At 42.0% G+C, this 21610-nt stretch overlaps 1 protein-coding gene across 1 annotated transcript in view; it reads left to right on the plus strand.

Annotated features, from left to right (window-relative positions):
• Window positions 1–21610, plus strand: part of DOK5 (docking protein 5) — a 127522-nt gene that overhangs the window by 75199 nt on the left and 30713 nt on the right. The window contains exons 3-5 of the mRNA XM_032461411.1: window positions 7837–7951; window positions 8036–8155; window positions 10986–11175. Of these exons, the coding sequence (XP_032317302.1) occupies window positions 7837–7951; window positions 8036–8155; window positions 10986–11175 (425 nt within the window). The remainder of the gene's footprint in view (window positions 1–7836; window positions 7952–8035; window positions 8156–10985; window positions 11176–21610) is intronic.

The raw sequence follows: 21610 nt of genomic DNA on the forward strand, positions 1-21610 counted from the left end.
CTCCTGGAGTCAGCTACCCCGTTGTGTAGAGCAGCTCACCTACTGGCAAATCTAAATTAAAAACTGAGGATGAGGATGTCCAGATGTAAAAAGGGTATAGGATGGGCACTTATATCCTCTAAGCATGCAGAGTGAATTCTAGATAGCTGACCTGGCTCACCTGATTAAACGCGGTAGCCCACATTTTTGAAATAATAAACAAAGAATCATAGTGATTCTAGTAATATGCATGATCTGTGTTTCCTTATTAATAGGAAGCAGTGGGGAGGTGGGAACAGTAAAAGCATCCTCAGTCAATACTTATTTGACTGTGGTAACCATAGATATATGGGCTTAGGTTGGCAAACCAGTTGGATTAAAAAGAATAGCATTTTGATGCAGATAAGAGCCTTCAGTGGATGCTAAGACAATTCTCTGAAAGGTGGTTGGGGAAGAAGTTATTCACATGATGCCAAAGTATCACCCAGCCTGGATGAATCTCACAGACATGATGTTGGGTAAAAAAAAATCCCAACACAGAAACATGCGTATAATGTGATTCCATTTATATACATTTTTTAAAAAGGCAGAACTAACCAGTGGTGATGGAGTTAAGAGAGGTGGTTTTTATCTATGGTCAGTGCTGAACGAGGAAGTGGCAGTATTGACTGAAATATTTTATATGTCGATCTGGGTGGTAGCTACCCCAGTGTGTGTACACACATGCAGATTCTCAGGACTGTAATCTTGAGATTTCTGTCTTTTATTGTATGTGCTTGATGCACAGGACCTGATATTTCGATTCCTGTGTGTGTTTCAAGCAGAATTTCGCTAGAGCAGTAGCTTGGGATACAAACCATGGTGCCATGTGTACCCACACAAAAGCAAGTGGTTTTTGAAAAGCTGAGTTTTCTTCAAACATTTTAAGATCTAAGTAGGAAAGATGAATTTAGTTAAGACTGTCTTCTTTTGAGTTGACAAGTAGTTTTATTTTTACTTAGGAATTAAGATTTGCATTACTTTTTTTTCTCCTCTCAAGAGATGGTTTACAACTTGCAGAAATGTCATTTAATATGTTTCCAAAACTGCATCTTCAGTTTTATTCTTTTTTTCATTTATTCAGCAAGTCATTTATTCGTTCATTTACTTTTAGTATTTTTAAGGAGCATGTATTGTGGAGGGGACTGTTAGAAATGACATACGTTAATAGAAGCCAGAAGTTCTAGCTTTGAGTGTGGCTCTGCCCTTCCATTCTCCCTGGGAAATCATAATTAAGTTACTTTCCTGATTCTCCTGCTCATCCCTGTAATGGTACCAAGGGTGTTATATCATCCTGAGAAATTAGTATTACACTGTGGCCATTCGACACTCTGTAGTTGATTGAGGTTGGCAGGCTTCCTTCTTGAGAAGTGGATTTATAACTTAGAAGAGGAGTCAGGTGGGATCTGTTTCCTCATTTAATCAGACTAGTTCTACTTCTGTATAATGGTGACACCATATAAGATTTCCTTTGAAAAAAAAATTTAAAAAAACAAAATGATTCAATTACTAAAATAAAACTGACAACCAATGCTCTAGTGGATTATTATGTATTTGACTAGGAAATCTGGTCTCCTTTGTACCAGAAGCGATATTTTTTATACAATGTGATTTGAGAGAAAAACTTTGAAAATTCTTGGCCAAAGGAAATCAAACACAGGGTGTATTAGCCAACTTCTGCTGTGGCAAAAATTCCAAAATCTTAGTAGCTTATAGCAGCTCATCTTTATCTCCTGCCCGTGTTGCATGAGGGATCTGAGTTGGCTGTGCAGTGTATTGAGCGTAGCTGGATTAATTTGACTCAGTTGCAGTCCGTCTGTCTGTTCACTCAGAGGTCCAGTAAGAAGGAGGGGAATATTGTTATGGAGGTGGAGGGCTGCTCAAGGGAAAAAGGAATTAACTTATACACGCAGCATTTAGAGCATCTTCTTGGACGAGGCACATCCCTCACATTCTGTTGGTCAAAGCGAGTTTCAGGATCCGGTCCAAACTCGTGAGGAAAGAGTCACAAGGACCAGGAGGGAATGGATGATTTTGAACAAATAGTTCAATCTAAAACATGAAGGTTGCTGTGAGTACAGAATTTGCCTTTGATCTGATTTTAAATAACTCCAAATCCTAAAGAGAGAATCATTTTTGCCCAGTCTCGTCTTTAATCTTTTCAACCTCCGTGCTCAAAAGCATACTTTATGCCTTAGGGAAGTTCCTTTTTAGTGTTCATTATCTCTTACCAGAAGAATTTTCAAGGAGCCGCTATCTTCAGTGAATTTTGAATTAGTCTAAGGATTGAATTGGCCCCAGGATATACAAAATCAGATTAAGCCTGAAGCTAACCTGGGCTTTTGAAAGTAAATACTCAGTTTCTAGAGAAAATCAAGCATTTCATAGGTGCAAATATTAACATGTTCAGTAAGCCATACAGGTGTTTCTGATCTTCTTCAGATTTTAGCTCCATTTCAAGAGGAGATTTCTGGAGTCAGTAAACAAATATATCCTGGAAAAGGAAAAGGAAGGTTAGAGATTGAAAGGTCACAGATTAATTTGAAAGAATAACCAGATAGGTGGCCGCCCAGAAAATAAACAGAAGTTATTTTGATTGTCTATCTTGGTCAACTATTGTTTTAGCATGAAGATTATATAAAAGGGTAGGCTAAAATATTTCAACTCTATATACCATTTTTAATTACAAAATTTGACTTCTTTGTCTTTTCTGCTGACTATCAAAACCCTCTGTTTGTAGTGAGTATTTGTAAGTGGATCTTAATTTAGACTTCTTTTGAGAATTACTCTTTTGACCTTTAAATCATAATTGTCAGACACATTTCAGATTTTGGTCATGGGGCTTAAAATTCTTTGTCGTCTTTCTCACTTAGGAAATTCGATCATGAAATGGGCAAAAAAGGCAAAAAGTTAATAAACAGTCCTGTCCAGATGGGTGACCTTTGGGATAACAAGTGGGAACCAAATCTGTACCACTTTTCTGTTGAAATCTATTGCCATGCCTCTGCCAAGCACACTAGAGTTGTTCTGGGCGGCTGTGTGACCTTTAGGTCAATTGGTTATATCATCTGGACTCTTGACTCAGTAGAAAATGAAATGAAAGTCAGATTCATAATAATAGGATTAGATTAGTAGTAGTAGATTTACGTTGTTTTTCTTCATTTATCATTTATTCATAAATGTTTATTGTCACAATATCACCCCTACTCTTATTTACTTAGTATTTTGCTTGAAAGTAGATCACTTCTTTGTTTAAATAAATCCACTTGTAAGAGAACATTTTCTTACTACCATCAACAGAAAACCAGTATCACTTGTCATGAACAGGAGGTGACATTTAAAAAGAAGTACCACGGAAAGAAAATACTGTTATTTAAGGCTGAGTAATATCCTGTTGTGGCTGTATACTGTATTTTCTTTATTTGTCCTTTAGCGGACATTTAGGTTGTTTTCCTATCTTGGATGTTGTAAATAATGCTGCAGAAACACAGGTGTGTAAATATCCCTTTGAGGTTCTGCTTCATTTCCTTTGAATGTACACCCAAAAGTTGGATTGCTGCATCACCTGGTAGCTCCATTTTCAATTTTTTGAGGAACCTCCATATTATTTCTCATCGCAGGTGCATCATTTTACATTCCCACTAATGACGCACAAAGCTTCCATTTCTTATCTCTAGTGAGTAAAACAGTGCTTGACACAGAGTAAATGCTGAAGATAAATAAATGAATGAATGAGTACATAAATAGTAAATAAATTAAACTTTTTGGTGAATGAACGGGTGCGGGGAAGATTCTGGAAGAGGGAGCGTGGTTCTCGGGCCGCTGTGTCTAAGTGACTCCCTTCCTGATGCTGCCACACCTTGACGAAGTGTTTGCGTTTTGTCTGTGGGTCTCCACACAAAGAGCATCATTCGCGGGAAGCTGAGGGTATTCGTGTTCTCTGCACAGGGTGCGTCTTTTCTCTGTGAAAGAAAAATAAAATCTATAACTACAGAGGCTCAGGAGGGAATTCTGCTTAAAAGTTTTGAACTTGGCAGGAAATAACTTCTGGGTGATCTGAGACATAAGGAAAAGACAGTAAATTCGTGTGGAAGGTGGACTGGAGTCACGCGTGCACGAGTCCTGCGGGCCTGTCCTCTGTGAGACGGTGCCGAGGTTCTGGCACACTCGCCTCTGATGGTCAGCTACACTGTGTCGCCCCCGTTTAAAATACTGCTCGTATTACATCAGAATCTGAGACCTTACCGAACAAAAGGAATTTTTAGGGGCAAGTGATTTCTTTGTAAAAGGAATATTAAAAGAGTTCATCCTGCCCTGGTTTTCTCATTTACAAAGTGGAGCGACTGTGGAAATAAATACGTGTCCTAAAAAGTTTTCTGTGCCTTATAAATGTATCTGCAAATGTTAATCCTCATATTATCACTTTCACATGTATTTTAAGGAAGATTCCACTGTGAATTAGAGCAGATTGCAGTTCTTTTGAAAATAGGGTAAACATGCGTGTGTGTGCGTGTGTGTGTGCGTGTGTGCGTGCGTGCGTGCATGCGTGTGTGTGTACATGTGCTCACTGAGATGTAGTTCTGAGTTGGGGACTGAGACTGCTGCTTCAGAACTTGGTGGTCCTTCCACACGTAAAACATAACCCTGCCGGCTCCGCGTTCCCATCCAGTCGCCTCCCCTGAGCTGGGGTGTTGGGTTCCCTATCATCTAAACCAATTTCCAGAATGGGTAATTGTGTTCTGACTCATGCAGTTCTCCCTACATTTCCTGACTCTTCCAGATGACTTATTCCTTCCTCTTTGCCCTTAATAGACGTGTAATGAAATGACATATTTCAAGGTCATTGCTGTGCTTCAGGCTAGGGTGGACTGCTCTTATATAATATCTCAGTAGAGGGTCAGAATAAAACCTAGGGCACTCCTGCCCTGCTTCCAGCCCCGTGAAAGGAAGGACGTCCTCAAATAGGAGATGACTTTCAGAGTGAAGGTTTTCTGTGCTGAACCTTTTCAGAGCCAGTCATTATTAATGTTTTGAACAGTGAAGAGCACGAGCTTTGGGGTCAGTTTGCCTCATTCAGAACTCGTCTCTGCCATCTTTTAGCTGTGCACTTGGGCACATGAGTTTAACCTTTCTTATCTACCATCTCTTCATCTGGAAAATACTGATAATAATAGCAATTTCATAGGGTTTTTTATGAAGATCAAATAAGACAGTCTATAACAAAATACTGAGCATGGAGCACATGTGTTCCTGGTGCGGGCTCAATAAACGTTGACTCTCAAATGATTGTTTTTCATTGATTTGGCTCATCAGTAAGTCACTGATAGGTGACTCAGGTCTTGCTGTGAGGAGGACAGATAAATGGATTAATTACAACAACAGATAATAGAACACAGCTTCATGCAGCGTATAAGGGAGCAGAAAGGGAGAACAGTTCATTCACGCTGAGGTCAGGGCAGCTTTCCTAGGGGAAGTGAACCTTGCAGGAAAAGTGAAATTTCCCTAGGGAGAAGAGGCAGGAGGGAGAGAGACGTTCTCCCCGAAGAAGCACCGCACAAGTAAATTTGTGGGTGAGTTTCATCTTTCGTTCATCAAGTCCATGTAAATTCATTGAGTTCTCACTGTGTGACAATCTCTGTTAGATTCAGGGGGTGAAGTGGATGGGCAGAGGAAATACTGTTCTGCCCTGTGGAACGTTCCCTGCAGAGGTGGGACAGGCCCTGACCCATGTGGCCAGCCACCCAGGGCTGTGAAGGCAGAGGCGTCGCGGGGTCCCAGAGCCCTGAGAGTTCGATCAGGCGGGGGTTGGGGGTGGCCCGCTAGGGCTCTGCGGGTAACTGAGAGCCGAACTAAGACCCACAGGGCGAGTGGGAGTGGAGTAAGGAGAGTGGGGAAGGCTGGGGGACAGGAGACGCAAGGTGCCTTCTGGGAACTCAGCATGGGGCTGGGGCATAGGACGTGTGGGGAAGGGTTGAGGCAGGGGCTGGGGAGAGCTGGAGGGAAGACCACAGAGGGCCGTAGGATTTGCGCTTTTGTTCTGAGTGCCATCATGGAAATGGAAGCCACTGAAGTGTTCTGTTTTATGCGCAGAAATGCTGCAATCAGCCTTGTGTTTTACAAAGATCATCTGGATGCTGTGTTTACGGTGAATTAATGGGGTTAGGATGGAGGTGGAGAGACCAGGAAGTAGCTGTGGCAAGATGACAATGGCTCAGATGGAGCTGTTAGCACACAAATAAATGAGCAAAAAACAAATGGTTGCATCTGGTGACTTCTGAGAGACGTGGTGTACTTGGGGAATGAGAGAAGTGTCACTCGCGAGTTTGATTTATCCAGCTCTGGGGCAACCCTGGTGTCTTAGTCTGTTTGGGCTGCTGTAACAAAAGCACTATAAACTGGGTCGCTTATAAACAGCAGGAATTTATTTCTGACAGTTCTGGGGGCCTGGTAGGCCAAAGGGCAAGTCACAGGTCGATTCGGCGTCTGGTGAGAACTCACTTTCAAGGCATCTTCTTTCTGTGGCCTCACAGGGCAGAAGGGACAGGGGAGCTCTCTGCGGTCTCTTTTGTTAAGAGCACGAATCCCACTCACAGGGGCTCCACCCTCATGACCTCATGACCTCCCAAAGGCTCCACCTCTTAATACCATCCCCTTAGAGAGAGGATTTCAACGTAGGAATTTGGGATGGCTGCAAACATTTGGTCAGTAGCAACTCTTAGGATATTTCATGCCGAGAAATTTGCATGATCTTGTCAGGAGAGCGAGTGGAGGTTAAGACGCAGGGAAATGAAATAATCAGGTCAGTGTGTGCATGGAGGGTATTTATTTCTCTCACCTACATCCTGAGCCAGGCATTTATTGAATTTAGAGCAACAGAAGGGCAAAGTTTGAGGGGAGGCACATTCTTTGGTATAACACAAAAGAGAGATACTAAGACGGCACTTAACTTGTCAGAGTCACAGTCATTTATCATGTGGACACTCTGCCCTGAAGCCACCTAAGCCTTCTGTCCTGCAGGACCCGAGTATCACACGCCTGGGACGCGGCAGGGGGTCTAGATGTAACTGAATGAGGGGTGGCTGTTTTGGAAACACAGTAAGCCAATACCCTTTGTGGGAGAGAGGAAGGTGAGGAGAATGGCTAATGGGGAAAGCTTTCCCCTACTGATGGGAAGGTGATACCACGCAATGTTCTCAGACCCTAAAACAGTGGCACCATAACCACTGAGAAGCTGGGAGTAAGTCGGAGAGCCTGGAATACCACTTCACAAACCGACTCTCTCTGTTAGAACGTATGACTTGAACCCCTAGTAGAGGGGCATCTCTGAGAACCCTAACACTCTGATTATCAAAGAGTGAGGCAGTTGAGTTACGCATTGGACCGCCATTCCCTTCCCTTCCTCCAAGGAGGATGTGTTTAAGATGCTTACGTTGGGAGTACCCTCAAGGGATGGGGTATCTGAAAGTCTGTCCACATTGACGGAGTTAGACATGAGGACTATGGAAAAGGCAGAGTTTTGGGGGAAGCAATAAAAAAACTAAAACAAGCTTCTGCCTCTATGAAGTTTTGAGCCTGTGCCCCTTAATATGCTTCAAAAATCTAAAAAGGGGGAGGTAATTTGTTAACCTTCCTTGCTAGGCATTAAGGATGACACTGAAATAACCCGTAGCTTTTGAATACACACTCTTCTGTCAGGCTGTGTTCCCCTGGGACGTGTTCACCTTCTGTTCGTTCTGTGCCTGCACTCCCTTCGATGGTGCTGACTGGGAGCTTTCATTCTGAAGCGTCATCAAACTTGCAAATTGTTCCTTTTTTCAGGTTACCGAACTCAACAACGTGAAGAACGTAGCTCGATTGCCAAAAAGCACCAAGAAGCATGCCATAGGGATTTATTTCAGTGATGACACCTCCAAGACCTTTGCTTGTGAATCAGGTTGGTCCGGGGCAGGGAGGGCTTGGGCTTTGAGCCTTGAAGCGGGCGCCGGGCACGCACGTTAATCTTTGGGCATTTCTGCAGATCTGGAGGCTGATGAGTGGTGCAAAGTGCTCCAGACGGAGTGCGTAGGGACGCGGATCAACGGCATCAGCCTCGGAGAGCCTGACTTACTGGCCACTGGGGTTGAGAGAGAACAGAGTGGTATGTAAAGAAAATTCTCTCCTTCGCTCTTTTCTGAAACTGTTTTCGTCCCCATATAATGAAACAGACGTCTTTTCATTGTGTAAAATTTTTGAACTTATAAAAATGTGTAAAGAAAGAGTAAAAAATAACCTTTTATTTCACCTAAAGCCTGTGTTAACGTTTCAGTGTATTTCTTTTATTAATATGTTTTCCGTGCATCGTATGAATGTGTCTATATTAATAATAACAGCTAGAAAGTATGGGGAAGCTGTTGGGTGCTGCTTTCTGTGGAAGATGCAGTAGATCATTTCATTTCCCCAGCAGCCCTGTGATATAAGTACTGTTACTTCCCCCCATTTTACAGATGAGGAAATTGAGTTTAGAAAAGTTAAGATCTTACTCCAATTCCAGTAACTGGTGTTTGATTCCAGACTATACTCCTGGGCCTGTATTTATAATGTGCAGATTTAACAGCACACATGGGTTTTTGTCTTGCCTATTTCACATCAAATTTTAGTGAACACTTTCCAGTGTTTTTAATAGAATCCAAACTTCATGACTATTTTGTCAAGTTTGAACCCACCTAAGTCTGTGATTTTTATTTTTTTTAAGCTCTAACACTTGAGCTAACTCTTGAATTCAATACTCAGCCTGGGAATCAATCATTATAAATAATGATGACCAAAGTATTCATGAACACTTCAGTAAAAATCTATATTGATTTGCAATATGAGCTTGGAGGTGAGGAATCACTTCTCTGTCTCCAAGTGACTGAGCCTTGTGATGGGATAGACTGGGTCCCAGAGACACGCTTTAGCCTCTTGACTTGATCTGTGAGGATATATCACAACCCAAGAGGCTACAGGTCACCTGGCTTGACTACGAACGTGGCAGAGGTGGAATTGTGCCGACCCTTTCCATGGATTCACACTCCAGTACTTAGTAAAAAATGCCCTCCCTCCCAACTGGAACTCTGTCTTCATGACGCATTTACAGGCTGCGATTATTCTGGATGCACGCCCTAATCCATCTCCGGGGAAGTGTTACTGACAAAGTCTTAGGAGCGCCGGCCAATTCAGGAGAGCCTCTTTGTAGATGGAGAAACTGAGCTGCAGTGAGGTTAAGTCATTTGCCAGGTCACACAACCGAGCTCTCCCTCTGCAGGGTGCTCTTGGGCTGAAGGGAGGCCCCCCTACTGCCCCACAGACAGGTGCACATGAAGCCAAACATGAAGAGACAAACATGACAGGTTTTGATTTTTTTTTTTAACCTAGAGTGCTCAGATCAGCACTTACTTTTCACATTTTATTTTTGGGAAGTTGTATGCTGATAGTGCTACCAACTGAATTCAAGAGTTGACTGTGCTTAGAAGTCACCTTTCTTGTACCAATTTTCTGTGCCTCAGTTTCCTCTTCTGTCGAATAGGAGCAAGGATGCCACTGGTATATAACTACCAGGGATTATAATGCAACTCAGCTCTGTATTTTGAGGCTTTTTACGACACTAATTGTATGACAAAGAAATTGTAACTAAAGTCGTCACTCTTACCACTTCTGATGTTATCCTTGGGAGAGAGACAGTGACAGAAGAACTTCCAAGCAAATAAATTAATAATGCTCCCTGTTACTTTTTGCTTAATGATGACAGTCTCTCCTACTTGTGCCAGCACTCTCCAGGGAGATATTTGCTCCACCAGGATATACTTTTAAAATAATAGTTACTAGAAAGCGGTGAATATTTGGTTATTGGAAGTTTGAAATCACTTAGGAAATTTGAAGAAGAGATGCATGAATACATTCATGAACACAATCTTGACACTCCTGCTTGCTAAACTGAACTAAAAAATCAGTGAAAATTCTAAAGACTTCCTTGTTATAAAACAGTTAATTAAGAATACCAGATGTAAAATGATTATAAATCAATTAAAAATGTTAAAAAAAAAAAAAAGAATACCAGTAATACTATTACTGCCATGCTGCTTCCTCAGACGCAGCAATCTGCAGTAATGATAGATGAAAATGTGTTTGCTATAGTAATGCTATTTTTGTTCATAGTTCACTTAAAATTTTGACTCTGTAACTTCGTAAGTTAATGAATTTTCTGGAAACGTAACAGAAATACCACAACTGTATCTGTGGGGGATGAAAATTCAGTTGCAGTAATAAACCAAGTACTTTATTTAGAGTAATCTTGGTTAAATTTTAACAATCATCCAAATAAGCAAAGGAATATTTTTTTCTGGTATTTGGCTAAAGAGAGCTCTTTGTTAAAACTAGCTCAAACTAGCTCAAAACTAGCCACTGGAATTTTCCAAACCGTTGGTCAGTTAAGTGCATAGTATTAGTTTTGTTTAAATAATTTGGGGTAGAGTTGTATTCATTTAATTGTGAAAATTGTAATTTGATCGATACGACTTTAATATCATTGAACCATGCAACAATTATTTTGCACCTGCATCTATTGTGAACACAAAAATGTGGGTGTAATTAACAGGTACTTGGCATGAAAAAAATTGCTTTTAATGGTTTCATTATTTTAGTCCTTTACTGGCATACAGATTTTTTATTATGCAAATTTTAAAATTCTAAAAATGATTTTTTGCTCATGTAAATAGTGTTGCATGTATGTTGACGACCAGCGTGTGTCATTATTATGTTATTTAATAGGGTCTTCATTTAAAATCTCATTTTCTGGAACTGTTAATTTATGAGAAAGGTTTATCATCCTGAATATTCAACCAAAACGTAGAATAAGAGCTTGAATTATTTTGAAATGCCTCTTTGTTCCTACAATGTCTTTGCTGTTTTATTCCTGGGGATTTTAGACTAACCTTCTGTTTTTCTCCCAGAGAGATTCAATGTGTATTTGATGCCATCTCCTAACTTAGATGTACATGGCGAATGTGCCTTGCAGATTACATATGAGCACATCTGTCTTTGGGACGTCCAGAATCCCAGAGTCAAACTCATCTCTTGGCCGCTAAGCGCCCTGCGGCGGTATGGACGAGATGCTGCTTGGTTCACTTTTGAGGCAGGGAGGTGAGTTTCATGACTGTTTTTCTACCTTTCTTTTTTTCCAAGTTCACGCCGTGTGAGACCTGGGTTTCCGTAGGGGAGCCAAGGTGAAGGCGCTTTGGCAGGTGCTTGGAGGATGACTGTGTGATGCTGGGCATGTTGTAAATATTGATATGTTCAACATGGCGGTCTTTCCCAGAGAGCGCTCATGTTTCATGAATGTGTTAGGAATTTTCACTACATGGTTTGAGTCCACACCACAGACTGAAGCTGCAGTAGTCGCGGGAGCTGAAATGTTTACCATTTGCAGGGTCATGCTGAACAGAGGCCAAATTCTTGGTGTTTGGAAGACTTCCCTATTGCTGTTATGTCTATGTGTCCTCACTGAGCCTACTGCGGTCGGTTATTAACGTGAGGGGCCATTGACATTTTTCAACTTGCAATTTATTAAATTCCATCTATTTTTCTCAGTGTAATGAATGACACTGATACTGGAGGAGGTTAATTCTACAGCTTGCTTCTTGCAGACCCAATAAATTGCTTTTGAAACCTTTCCTTTTTCCTTTTTGAAGTTAATTTTGAAGAGAGAAGATGGTGCCAATAATAATTGGGTTGATCACTAGCGACCAAGAGATTAGTCCAATCGCTGTCTCTTGTTCACCTTCTTCCCTCAGAATGTAGGCTTTTTTTTTTTTTTGAAGCACTGCAGATGAAATTTTATATTTTAGAATTTTAAGTGACTTAAACTTTAAGAAATGCGAGTCCTTCTGAATATGGCCTGACATTACATTAAAGTTGAAAAAAATCAATTTATGACTTAAATTATTTATTTTTTTAAAGATGGACAGTTATCCCTGACAGGAATACAATAGCAGATAATAACAGAAGTTTTTAACACCTAAGACGCTACTTCCCTGAATATATACCAGTAATGCTCCAAATTAATCTGTTCACACGATTATAAACAAAGCCCAGCTATTAAAATTTGCTTTTCAGAAGTATGGTCCATTTGATGCTCTTACAGCTATCCTAGAAAGTGTTTACATTCTTCTTTCCTGTACAGCTCCTCTCTGGTCTATTTAAATTTTAAGTACCTGGAAATGGAAATGCTATAAACCCATCAGCGAGTCTCCCAGAGCCTGCGGTTTCTCACGTTAGCAAATACCACTTTTCTCTTTAGAGCAGTGTTCTTCTGTTGTCAGAATCCCTTCCTTATTATCCTTATGGGAAAAATCTCTATAGAAAATTAGGAGTTTGTTTGTGAAGGTGGGTATATTTCCCTGTTTGGGTCTCAGAAATTATTTATTATGTATTAGTTGTAACCAGTGGAATCTAGGTATGAAATGTGTTTTATAACAGAAAATAGACTTTTCCACTGACTGTGCCCCTTGGCCCATTCCCCACTGTATTTCACATTGACGTGCAGGAGAATTCTGCATTGATCAAGATGTTTGGGGCCTGTTTGGGGCAGCATTTATTCCAGCATTAATATTTTTCAGTATTTCTTTGTTTCACTATGTTTATAGGAAATAGTAATAGGAAAAGAGTATGTGTGGCTTTTTATTGTCACTTCTGAGGCTAAAATCTTAGTAAATGTTTGTAGTATCTTATGAATATTTGAAACTTTTTTGAAATTATCTCAGTCTTCCAGGTTCTCATGTCACACATATCTTGCAAAAGTTCAACTTATTCACGTTGAAATCCAGTAGAACTGGTAAGGATCTAGGAGATTATTTTTAAAACCTTGATTATTCTCCAAAGTGTGGTAGGAAACCGTAGAGAATTTTAAGCAGGTGTGCGTCTGTGTGTGTCTGTGTGTGTGTGTGTTGTGTAATCATGTTCATATTTTGTCAATAAGAGGGTAGAGGTGGCAGGTGTGGACGTGGGGAGGCACTGAAGTAGCTCAGGGGAAGGAGATGGTGGGTGAAATGTGTGGGTATGTTGGAGACATGAATTTCAGAAATATTCCAATGGTCTTTGACCAAAAGCCATAAAGGGCTGACTTAGAAAACGAAAGAGTTTTAGTTTATGATTTTAGTCTTTTTTTGGTCTAACCTTTTGGGTATTTCGTCCAAGAACTCCTGCAGTTAGGTGATTGTAATACCTTCAGTCAGTATCTCACAGTGTCGTGTCTCAAATATCGTAGGGACTTAGAAGATTTATTGAATTTGAGTAGCATCCTTATTCAGTGGTCGTGCTTTGTGGGGCTGGTGCAGCCTTGAGTTTGAATGAAGGATCAGAAGGAAAAGTATCAGAAATGTCTTTCTAGGCTCTTACTAATCTCACAGCGTGGTGTAAGGGACTCTGGTTCAGGAATCGGAGCGACCCTGCCTTCTGACCTTTATTAGCTGTTGACCTTGGACAAGGTGTTTAACTTCCCTTGTAAATTTATCTGTGTAATAACTTCCTTGCGGGTGGTTGTAGATAAAAACAGCAATGCATGTAGATGGTCTCGAAGGCGCTGGGTTTCCCTTATGTAGTAATTTGAGATTTCTATTATAATTACTTTGGGAGCAGGACTGTGTGTGCAGGATCCAGACAGTGTTGGATTCAAGGTAACTCAAATAAAGATGAATTTTTATAGTTACCATCAAGATGCTCAGGATAATATCATTTGTGTTCCCCCAAGTGTGAAGGTTTCATATCTGCCTCGCTTTATTAGTGGAGATAATTTTTTTCCTTGGCTATTTTTGAATGTGTGCAAAACAAGGCAGTTTCATATTAACTAAGATAATTTTCTCCCTGTCTCACATCGATAGATGCACAGGAGTTAAGTCGCTCTAGGCAAATGGTTTTCACATATCCAACATGCGGCTGCAAAGATTTCACAACATTCCCCTCTAGAACGCAGGGAGTCTTCCCAAGGACCTTGGGCAAAGTTCTGCTCACCTTTAGCTTCTGTTAGAGTTGGAGCTGAGTGTTGTTCCTGCTGAATGGCCCCATTTTACCCCACCAAGATTGACAACAGGGCAGGTGTGATAAACTGGGCCGGGAATTGGAGGAAATGGAATGAAATTATAGTTCTATCATATTCTGGTGGTGGGACCTTGAGTGAATGACCTAATTCTCTGAGCTTCCATTGGCCACCTCCAAAAGGGGTGTAATGTATTATGTCTCTTACAAGATGGCCATGAAGGTTAAATAAAGGTGCATGTACAAACACCTGGCATCGTGCCTGGTGAGTAGTAGGTGATTGTGTCAACCCAAAATGACACAAGCAGAAAAGACGTTCATTGGTTTTCAGAACCCAAAGTCCATGGAGTAGGGATGGCTTCAGGCTTGGGTTGATTCAGAGTCCAAATAGTGACCCTAGATTTCATCTCTCAGTCCTGTTTCTTCTAGATGGCTTCACTCTGGCTCCACATGGGGCTTCCAGGCACTTTGAGATGTTCTCTCACCATCGGCCAATAGAAGAGAGAGAGATTCCTACCATATGTTGACCGTTAACATCCACTGTATGTCAGGCACTGCACTGACCAGTTTATGGAAAGCACACAGGATACAAATTGAATGGGGTTGGTTCTTCCAAAGCAGGAAGAGGGTACTGACATCATCAGAAGGCTTTTGAGGTTTAAAAAAACCTAACAAAATGTGTCCAATGCGGTGTTTAATAGTTGCTGAAAGCTAAGAGGGTGAAGCAGCTGTCTGACTGTATTAGCGACACCACTCAGAGTGGTGCTGAGATGCAGAACAGTGGTTCTCAACTGGGGGTGATTCTGCTACGAAGGGACATTTGCTGGTGTCTGGAGATATTTTTAATTGTCACAACGTACACTGCACAGAACCAGTCCCCACAACAAAGAAGCATGACGTCCAGTTATCCAGGTGCAGAACTCTGCGCTAGTAGGCATATCAACCATTGAAAACAGTGACTAATGTTTCTTGAGCCCTTAGGATGCGAAGTCACTGTGCTGAGCATGCTACATGCATGGTCTCGTGTAAGCCGTTTGCTGTCGTATAAACCAGAGAGTATTGTTGTTCTCACCTTAAAAGGAAACTTGGGCATTTGTGCAACTGATCCAAAGGCACGAGACCAGTGAGTGGTGGATTCATGAGCACAGTCTGGTCTTCTTGCTTCCAAACCTTGCAAATTTCTAGGAAGGCTAAGTGTCTGCATTCTACCAGGTTAGCCCGCTTCTTAATTAACTCTGCAGAGCTGAGGGAGAGAAGGCAGACTGCCTAACCAGAGCTCCCTACAGCCATTTTGGATGTGCACTCACATGTTTGTTTTCTTAGTTTAATCCTGGAACCTCCTGTTTTTTTCTTTTAGTTTTTAGTGCAGGTGCATACAGGGTTGTTTATCTCTCCTGGGCGGCGGTATCATGATCAAAGGTCATTAGAATCTTCTAGATGCTGTTCCTCCCCCTCTTCCCTCAATGTAGGCGAATCTGATCATATCTCTATTTTTTTTTCCTTAAAGAATCCAGGGTTGAAATATAAGCGTTTTAATAAAGTACAGTTGCACAATTAATTGCCACTCGTTGCCCCTGGAGATAAGGAACAATTAGCTTACTTTGGCGCCAGGTGGGAGGAGAGAAGAGACATAGTGCTTATTTTATTTCAGGTTTTTCTAGTCTTTTATTTGGTTCTTTCCACTTAGAAACCCTGAAACCTCAGTGAAGCATCAGACTGAGAGGGGCTCTGATTTTTTTCTGAGAAGATCCAACTGACAAGAAGTTCTAACCGTAGCAACATCCCCCACGGAACTATTCTTGAAACGTTATTGTTTGAAGCCGGGTAGCAGGTGTCCAGTGCGTTTCCTTGTTAATTTTACAGCTGGCTGCCGAGTTAGCACGCTTCAGTGTCAGGCTCCGCCCTACCTCCTGACTGATTTAAATTAATACCCTGGGTTTAGCACCTGCAGGAGTGAGGGAAGCTCAGGTGACATTTGGCAAAAGGGGCTGAATAATTACTACACATGAGCACCTCTCTTTACCAGCCGCAGAATGTCTCTCGTGTTTCTGACATCGTTTTAAGAGAAACTTTTAGGTATGCAAAGAGTATGTGAAAATTGACATTGCATGTACAAATTCTTTTCCTTAAATGGAATGCACAAATTGGTGAGAAAAAAAATTTTATTTTGGATGTAAAGCCATCTGAACAGTCTTGGAAAAGAAATCATTTATTTCTTGTGCCTGTCACTCTAAAACCAAGTCTAATGGGTGAAATAACTTTTCATTGGAGAAGAAAATTGTATCTTCCTCCAGTTGATGAGTTTACAGGTGAAAGGACCATGATTCTGATAAAAATCTGTGGATATTCTCTATTTGTCTTCTTGATTTTAAGCTACATAATAATTCCTCATTTCTAAATATTTTATAGAGCATATATTCATTCCTCATTAAAGGATTGAAAGCAAATTAACAAATAAAATGTGCTCCATCCTCCCCTTTGTGTTGAACAGAGAAATTTGAATACAAATGCAATAGATCTCCACACAAGCTTGCTCAGAAGGGGTGAAATTCTCTTCTTTGAAAGAAAACAGAAACTATACGGTTGTGCCATTTATATGGCCATTCATTCTTCATTAGCATTTATCTACAAAATAATTTTAATTATAAAAGTATGAGACATGATAAATATTCCGTGAGTGGAGGCATGTGTGAAATCAGAAGGAAGAGCCCCGTTTCTCCTCCACACGTAACCTCTTTAATCATCGTCGTTAATAGATCTTTTATTATTGTGCATCTGTGCTCAGCCAGACACCGTGCTAGGTGTGGGGGCTGTGAACATATACAAGACAAGGCCACATCATGAAAAGCTTGGCTGGGTCCCTTCTACCTCTGAGCATCTGTGATTTTAGCATGTGAGATCCCTAAAGGAATTTGGCTTTTAGTCTTAGACAGGGAGCCACGAGAGGCTGTGTAGAGTTGGACGACTGCAAAGTTTGAAGGAACAGTCCCTGAGACTTTTCTCACTTCTGACACCAATTTCAAGTTCAGGGGTTCCCACACCACCTAAAGTTGAATAATTTGCTAGAATGACTCAGGGTTCACTGAAAGCTATGAAAGTCATAGTTAAATTTTGTTACAGAGAAGGATACAGATTAACACCAGCCAGGAGGAGAGGTGCATGGGGTGGAGACCAGAGAAGTAGGCGACGTGGAGCTTCTATTAGCCTCTCTCCATGGGGCCAGGACGGCGTTGCTTTCCTCGTTTTGATGTGTGACAACATTCAGGAGTATTGCCAGCCAGGGAAGCTCTCTCCCGAGCCACAATGTTCAGAATTTTCATCAGGGCTCCATCACATGCAGGGCTGATTGGGTCATTGATTGCCCACAGGAATCACCTCAGTCTCCAGGTCCACTGATACCATGTGACCCAAAGACCACCCTAAATCATGTGGTTATTCTTTGATTCCATTCACATTTGTTTAAGAGGAAAAAACATGAGTTGATGAAAAATATTAAATAGGTGGCACAGAGACCTGACAAACAAAAGCTGTGTGTGAATGACTGGTGTTCACAGAGCTGCCAGGGTTCGGAAGCCTGGGCGACACATCCTGTAACGTCTCATGTTGATTCCTTATCCCGCCCCACTGGTTGCAGGAAAGACAGCCAAACAGCCTCAGCTGACAGCCTAGACTGGTCTGATCTGCTGCCGATACAGACGTACACACACACACACGCACGTGTGCATGCTGCACTAGCAGAGTCGGGGCCACCTGGTCTCAAGCTGAGGTCACCCAGGCAGCGATGCCGGTGATGGGAGCACACAGGACAAGGCAGACCCACAAGTGCAGGGTGCACTGCTCACCCCCACCTGAGTGCAGTCTGCAGCGAGGCAAGCTTTCCCTGAGCCCAGAAGCCGCCTGTGTTTGCAGCCTCTTTACCGCTGAAGCTCGAGTCAGGCGCTCCTCATCCCTTCGTTCTCAGTCTGTTCCAGTGATTCTCAGCTGGGGGCATCTGGCCACCAGGGGGACATTTATTAACATCTGGAGACATTTTCGGTTGTCACAGCTAGAGGCTGCTGCTCGCATCCAGTGGGTAGACACCAGAGATGCTGCTAAGCTTCCTCCAATGCCCAAGGCACCCCCACAACCAAGGATGATCGGCCGTATCAATGTTGTGCATGTCCATTGTGCCAGTGGAGAGAACCCCTGTTCTCCATGACAAACACCTGACAGACCCCTCCCCAGGTTCTTCTTCAGGATAAAGCTACTAGATCCCACATGGTTAAGCGTCTTCTTTACTTCATTTTGTGTTTCTGTGTGTGCTTTCCTTTGTCATCGCTGTGGCCACAGGAGGGGGAGATTGCCTTCATTTGTTCACCTCCCTTTCACAGAGAAAAGAATGTAAATGTTGTGTAGTTTTTTGCTCCTAATTTTGTGTCCCTCTCTGCATGGTGCTTCTGATGTGTTTCTCTCATGTTTTCAGCGTAGTCATTTTTTTGCTGTCTAAGGCAAGCCCACCTCTCTTCCCAAATACGCCTTTCCTTTCTTCATTGCTCCTCTGGCCCATGCGGCTCATTCCACCCTTAGATTCTTTTTGAATCCATTCATCCACCTAGATCTTGTCTAACCAGGTAAATTGTCAACTCCTCAGAGAAGAAGCCCATGTCTTCACCTTTGTTTACATCCATCACAGCTGCTATCATGATTTGCCTAATGTTAGTCTGACAAGTCCCGTTCTTTCAATCACATAGTTGTAAGTGTAAAAATCAATACGGACCTAATAACCGCTTTTACAGGAACAGAGAGAAGAAAAGAATATTTTAAATATACGTGTTGAAAGTAAGATACATCCTGTGTTTAGTGATGTCCAAATATTCTACACACACACATATACCCAAGCGCATGTGCAAAATACATCTTGAAAGTGAGGAATTATGAAGTTGATTGGCTTTCTGATTTTATAAGCTTATTAATACTGTCCCCAGTGAAGTAATTTATATTGGCCTTCCTAATTTCAATTCCATTCGTATTTTTCTTTTTTTAAAAAATTTGTTGAAGTATAGTGAGTTATAATGTGTCAATTTCTGGCGTACAGCAGAAGGTTTCAGTCACACATCTAAATACATATGTTCGTTTTTGTATTCTTTTCCATTAAAGGTTACTACAAGGTGTTGACTATAGTTCCCTGTGCTATACAGAAGAAATTTGTTTTTTATCTGTTTTTTTTTATATATAGTAGTTAATATTTGCAAATCTCATCCATTTGTATTTTTCTAATAAAATACGTTGGTGTGGAATGTCATTGGCAGGGAGGGAGCAAAGAGTCTAAAGGTGGGCGTTCAGTGCCTGTGGGATCTGTTGCCTCCATCCAGGTGGTGACGTGGAGACAGTGAAGGCCACCGTCTCAGAGCAGTCGTGGTTCAGGGCACGGGGCAGCCCCTCCTCCCGCCCTCTCTCCAGCGTGTTGCAGTCTCTCAATTTTGTCCCACCGCAGGACGCGCCAAGGGCAGGGTTTCTTCCTGCTTTCTCTTCCAAACTGCTCCCCTCCCCATGGCAGTTCAGTGAGTCCTCAGTTTAGATACAGCTTGCTCTAGGAAGCCTGGGCCAGGTCCCCAGTTACTCCTTTCCCAGCCCCGCCTGCTGCATCCCATCTCGTCTGCAGTTTTTATTGGACACCAAATACAGGCCAAGGCCTGTTCTAGGTACTGATGGAAAAGCTGTGAATCAATCAGAAAGAAACCTCTGTCCATGTGGCGCTTACATTCCAGGGGAATATTGGAAATGCGCCTTATTTGAGGATTTATTTTGTGCACCCTACGTATCCTATCTAATACTTTCAAGAAATCTAGATGACAGTTACTGTCATTATATTCATTTTACAAATGGAAGTGCAGGCGTGGGGAGGTTAGATCATATGTCACCAGGCTGCAAAGCTGGTAAGGGGCAATGCCCGCGGGGCAGCCTGGAGCCCGAGTCTGTACCTTGCCCAAGCCTCTTAGTTCGCGCTGCCTCGATACACGTTTATTGTCTGCGTGAGTGAATGACTTGCCCGATACTTCCTGAGTTCTTGGTCTCCTTAGGGATTCTTAACCAATTGCACCATCCACGGTTTGGAGTGACTGGCATATCACTTAGGTAAAGAAATACTGAGAAATTCAAAACTATAGGTCCATTTATATGAGCGTATTGTTCTAATATCTGGCTCCCTGTCTTCACTGCGGATGTAGGAAAGGTCAACTTGAACTCTTTATTTTGCTTTCTCTGGGTTTCTGTCCCTGGTTTCTGTTAGCATAGGGCCTGAAGGAAAGAGTCTTGGGGCATTCGGGGTGGTTTTGGATACTGTCTAAAATGACCACGTTAAAAGCCAGTGGGTAAAGAGAAAACAAGGGATCAGGACCATTAAATGTCAAAACCTGGGTGTTTGCGAGTCTATGATGGGTGAACCCATTACACGTCTTAGCCCCGTGCTGTCTTTTCTCCGGAGATGCTAAGCAGACGTTGCTGAATTAGGTTATGTAAGAGCATTACCCTGTTTGATGTGCTTTCTTTTTACTGCCTTCCTTTTCCTTTTTTCTTTCTTTTTTTCTCCCCCCTGTTTTCTTCTTACTTGCCTTGGGAAGTTGGCCTATTATATTATTTTGCCAAAGGCCTCTTGTAACATTTTTAATGGGTTGTAAAACTGCTTATGAAACAGTAACAAACAAATCTATTGGGTTGGGGCCTGGGGATGAAAGAAACAAAAGAACTCGTGGGTAGAGATTAGAAGAGACCCTATGGAAGGGCATCTGAGGTCAATTTTTGTTCACTACCCACGCTTTCTGGGCCGCGCTGTCTCACCGAAGGGCATATGCCTTTGAACAGTGTGGATGAAAGTCCCAGCAGGGCAGACCAACGGCCTCATCTCCGTTCTATTTAAAGCTCTTTAGTCCATTTTTGTCTCTTTAATGCAAACTGGTGGCCTCCTGGCGTTTTGGCCCCCATTGCTTAAAAAAAAAAGGCAAAAGTTGCCAACATTAAAAATTCAGTTTATTTCACATAAAAGTCAAGATCTCTGGTTTCTCGTCAGCAATCAGAAGTGCGGCCACACCGGGCTTCTGTTTCCCCGTGCAAGCACCTGACCAGGGCTGACTGGTGGCTGATGGTCATTAGCTGCAGGCTCTCTGTGTGTCTCTGAGCCTCCTTACCGTTCGTGGCCTTTGTCTAAATCCTGGCGGAATTTGAGGTTGTGACTCCTGGTCCTTTTCTGTAAGTGGTAAGTAGTGGGTGTGTGGTATGTGTTTGCGCGTGCGTGCGCGCGTGAATGTGCGTGTCTCTCCCATCTCAGGTGAAGGCAAAGGAGGTCTGTACTTTCAAGAAGAATACTTGCTACTGTAACTATCTTGGTTTCATTTGTTTTTTTTTTTAATTTCACTTGTTTTTGATCACAATAATTACTTAGAGATTCAAATGAAATTAAAAAAGATTGTGGATTCATTATGTTAATCAAACGCAGACACTGGATAAAAGTGATTCTCAAAGAGTAGGTCTCACTGATGAGTGGGTTATAACATACATTAAGCAGTTCACC

The sequence above is a fragment of the Camelus ferus genome, chromosome 19 (genome assembly GCF_009834535.1).
Source record: "Camelus ferus isolate YT-003-E chromosome 19, BCGSAC_Cfer_1.0, whole genome shotgun sequence".
Taxonomy (NCBI): Eukaryota; Metazoa; Chordata; class Mammalia; order Artiodactyla; family Camelidae; genus Camelus; species Camelus ferus.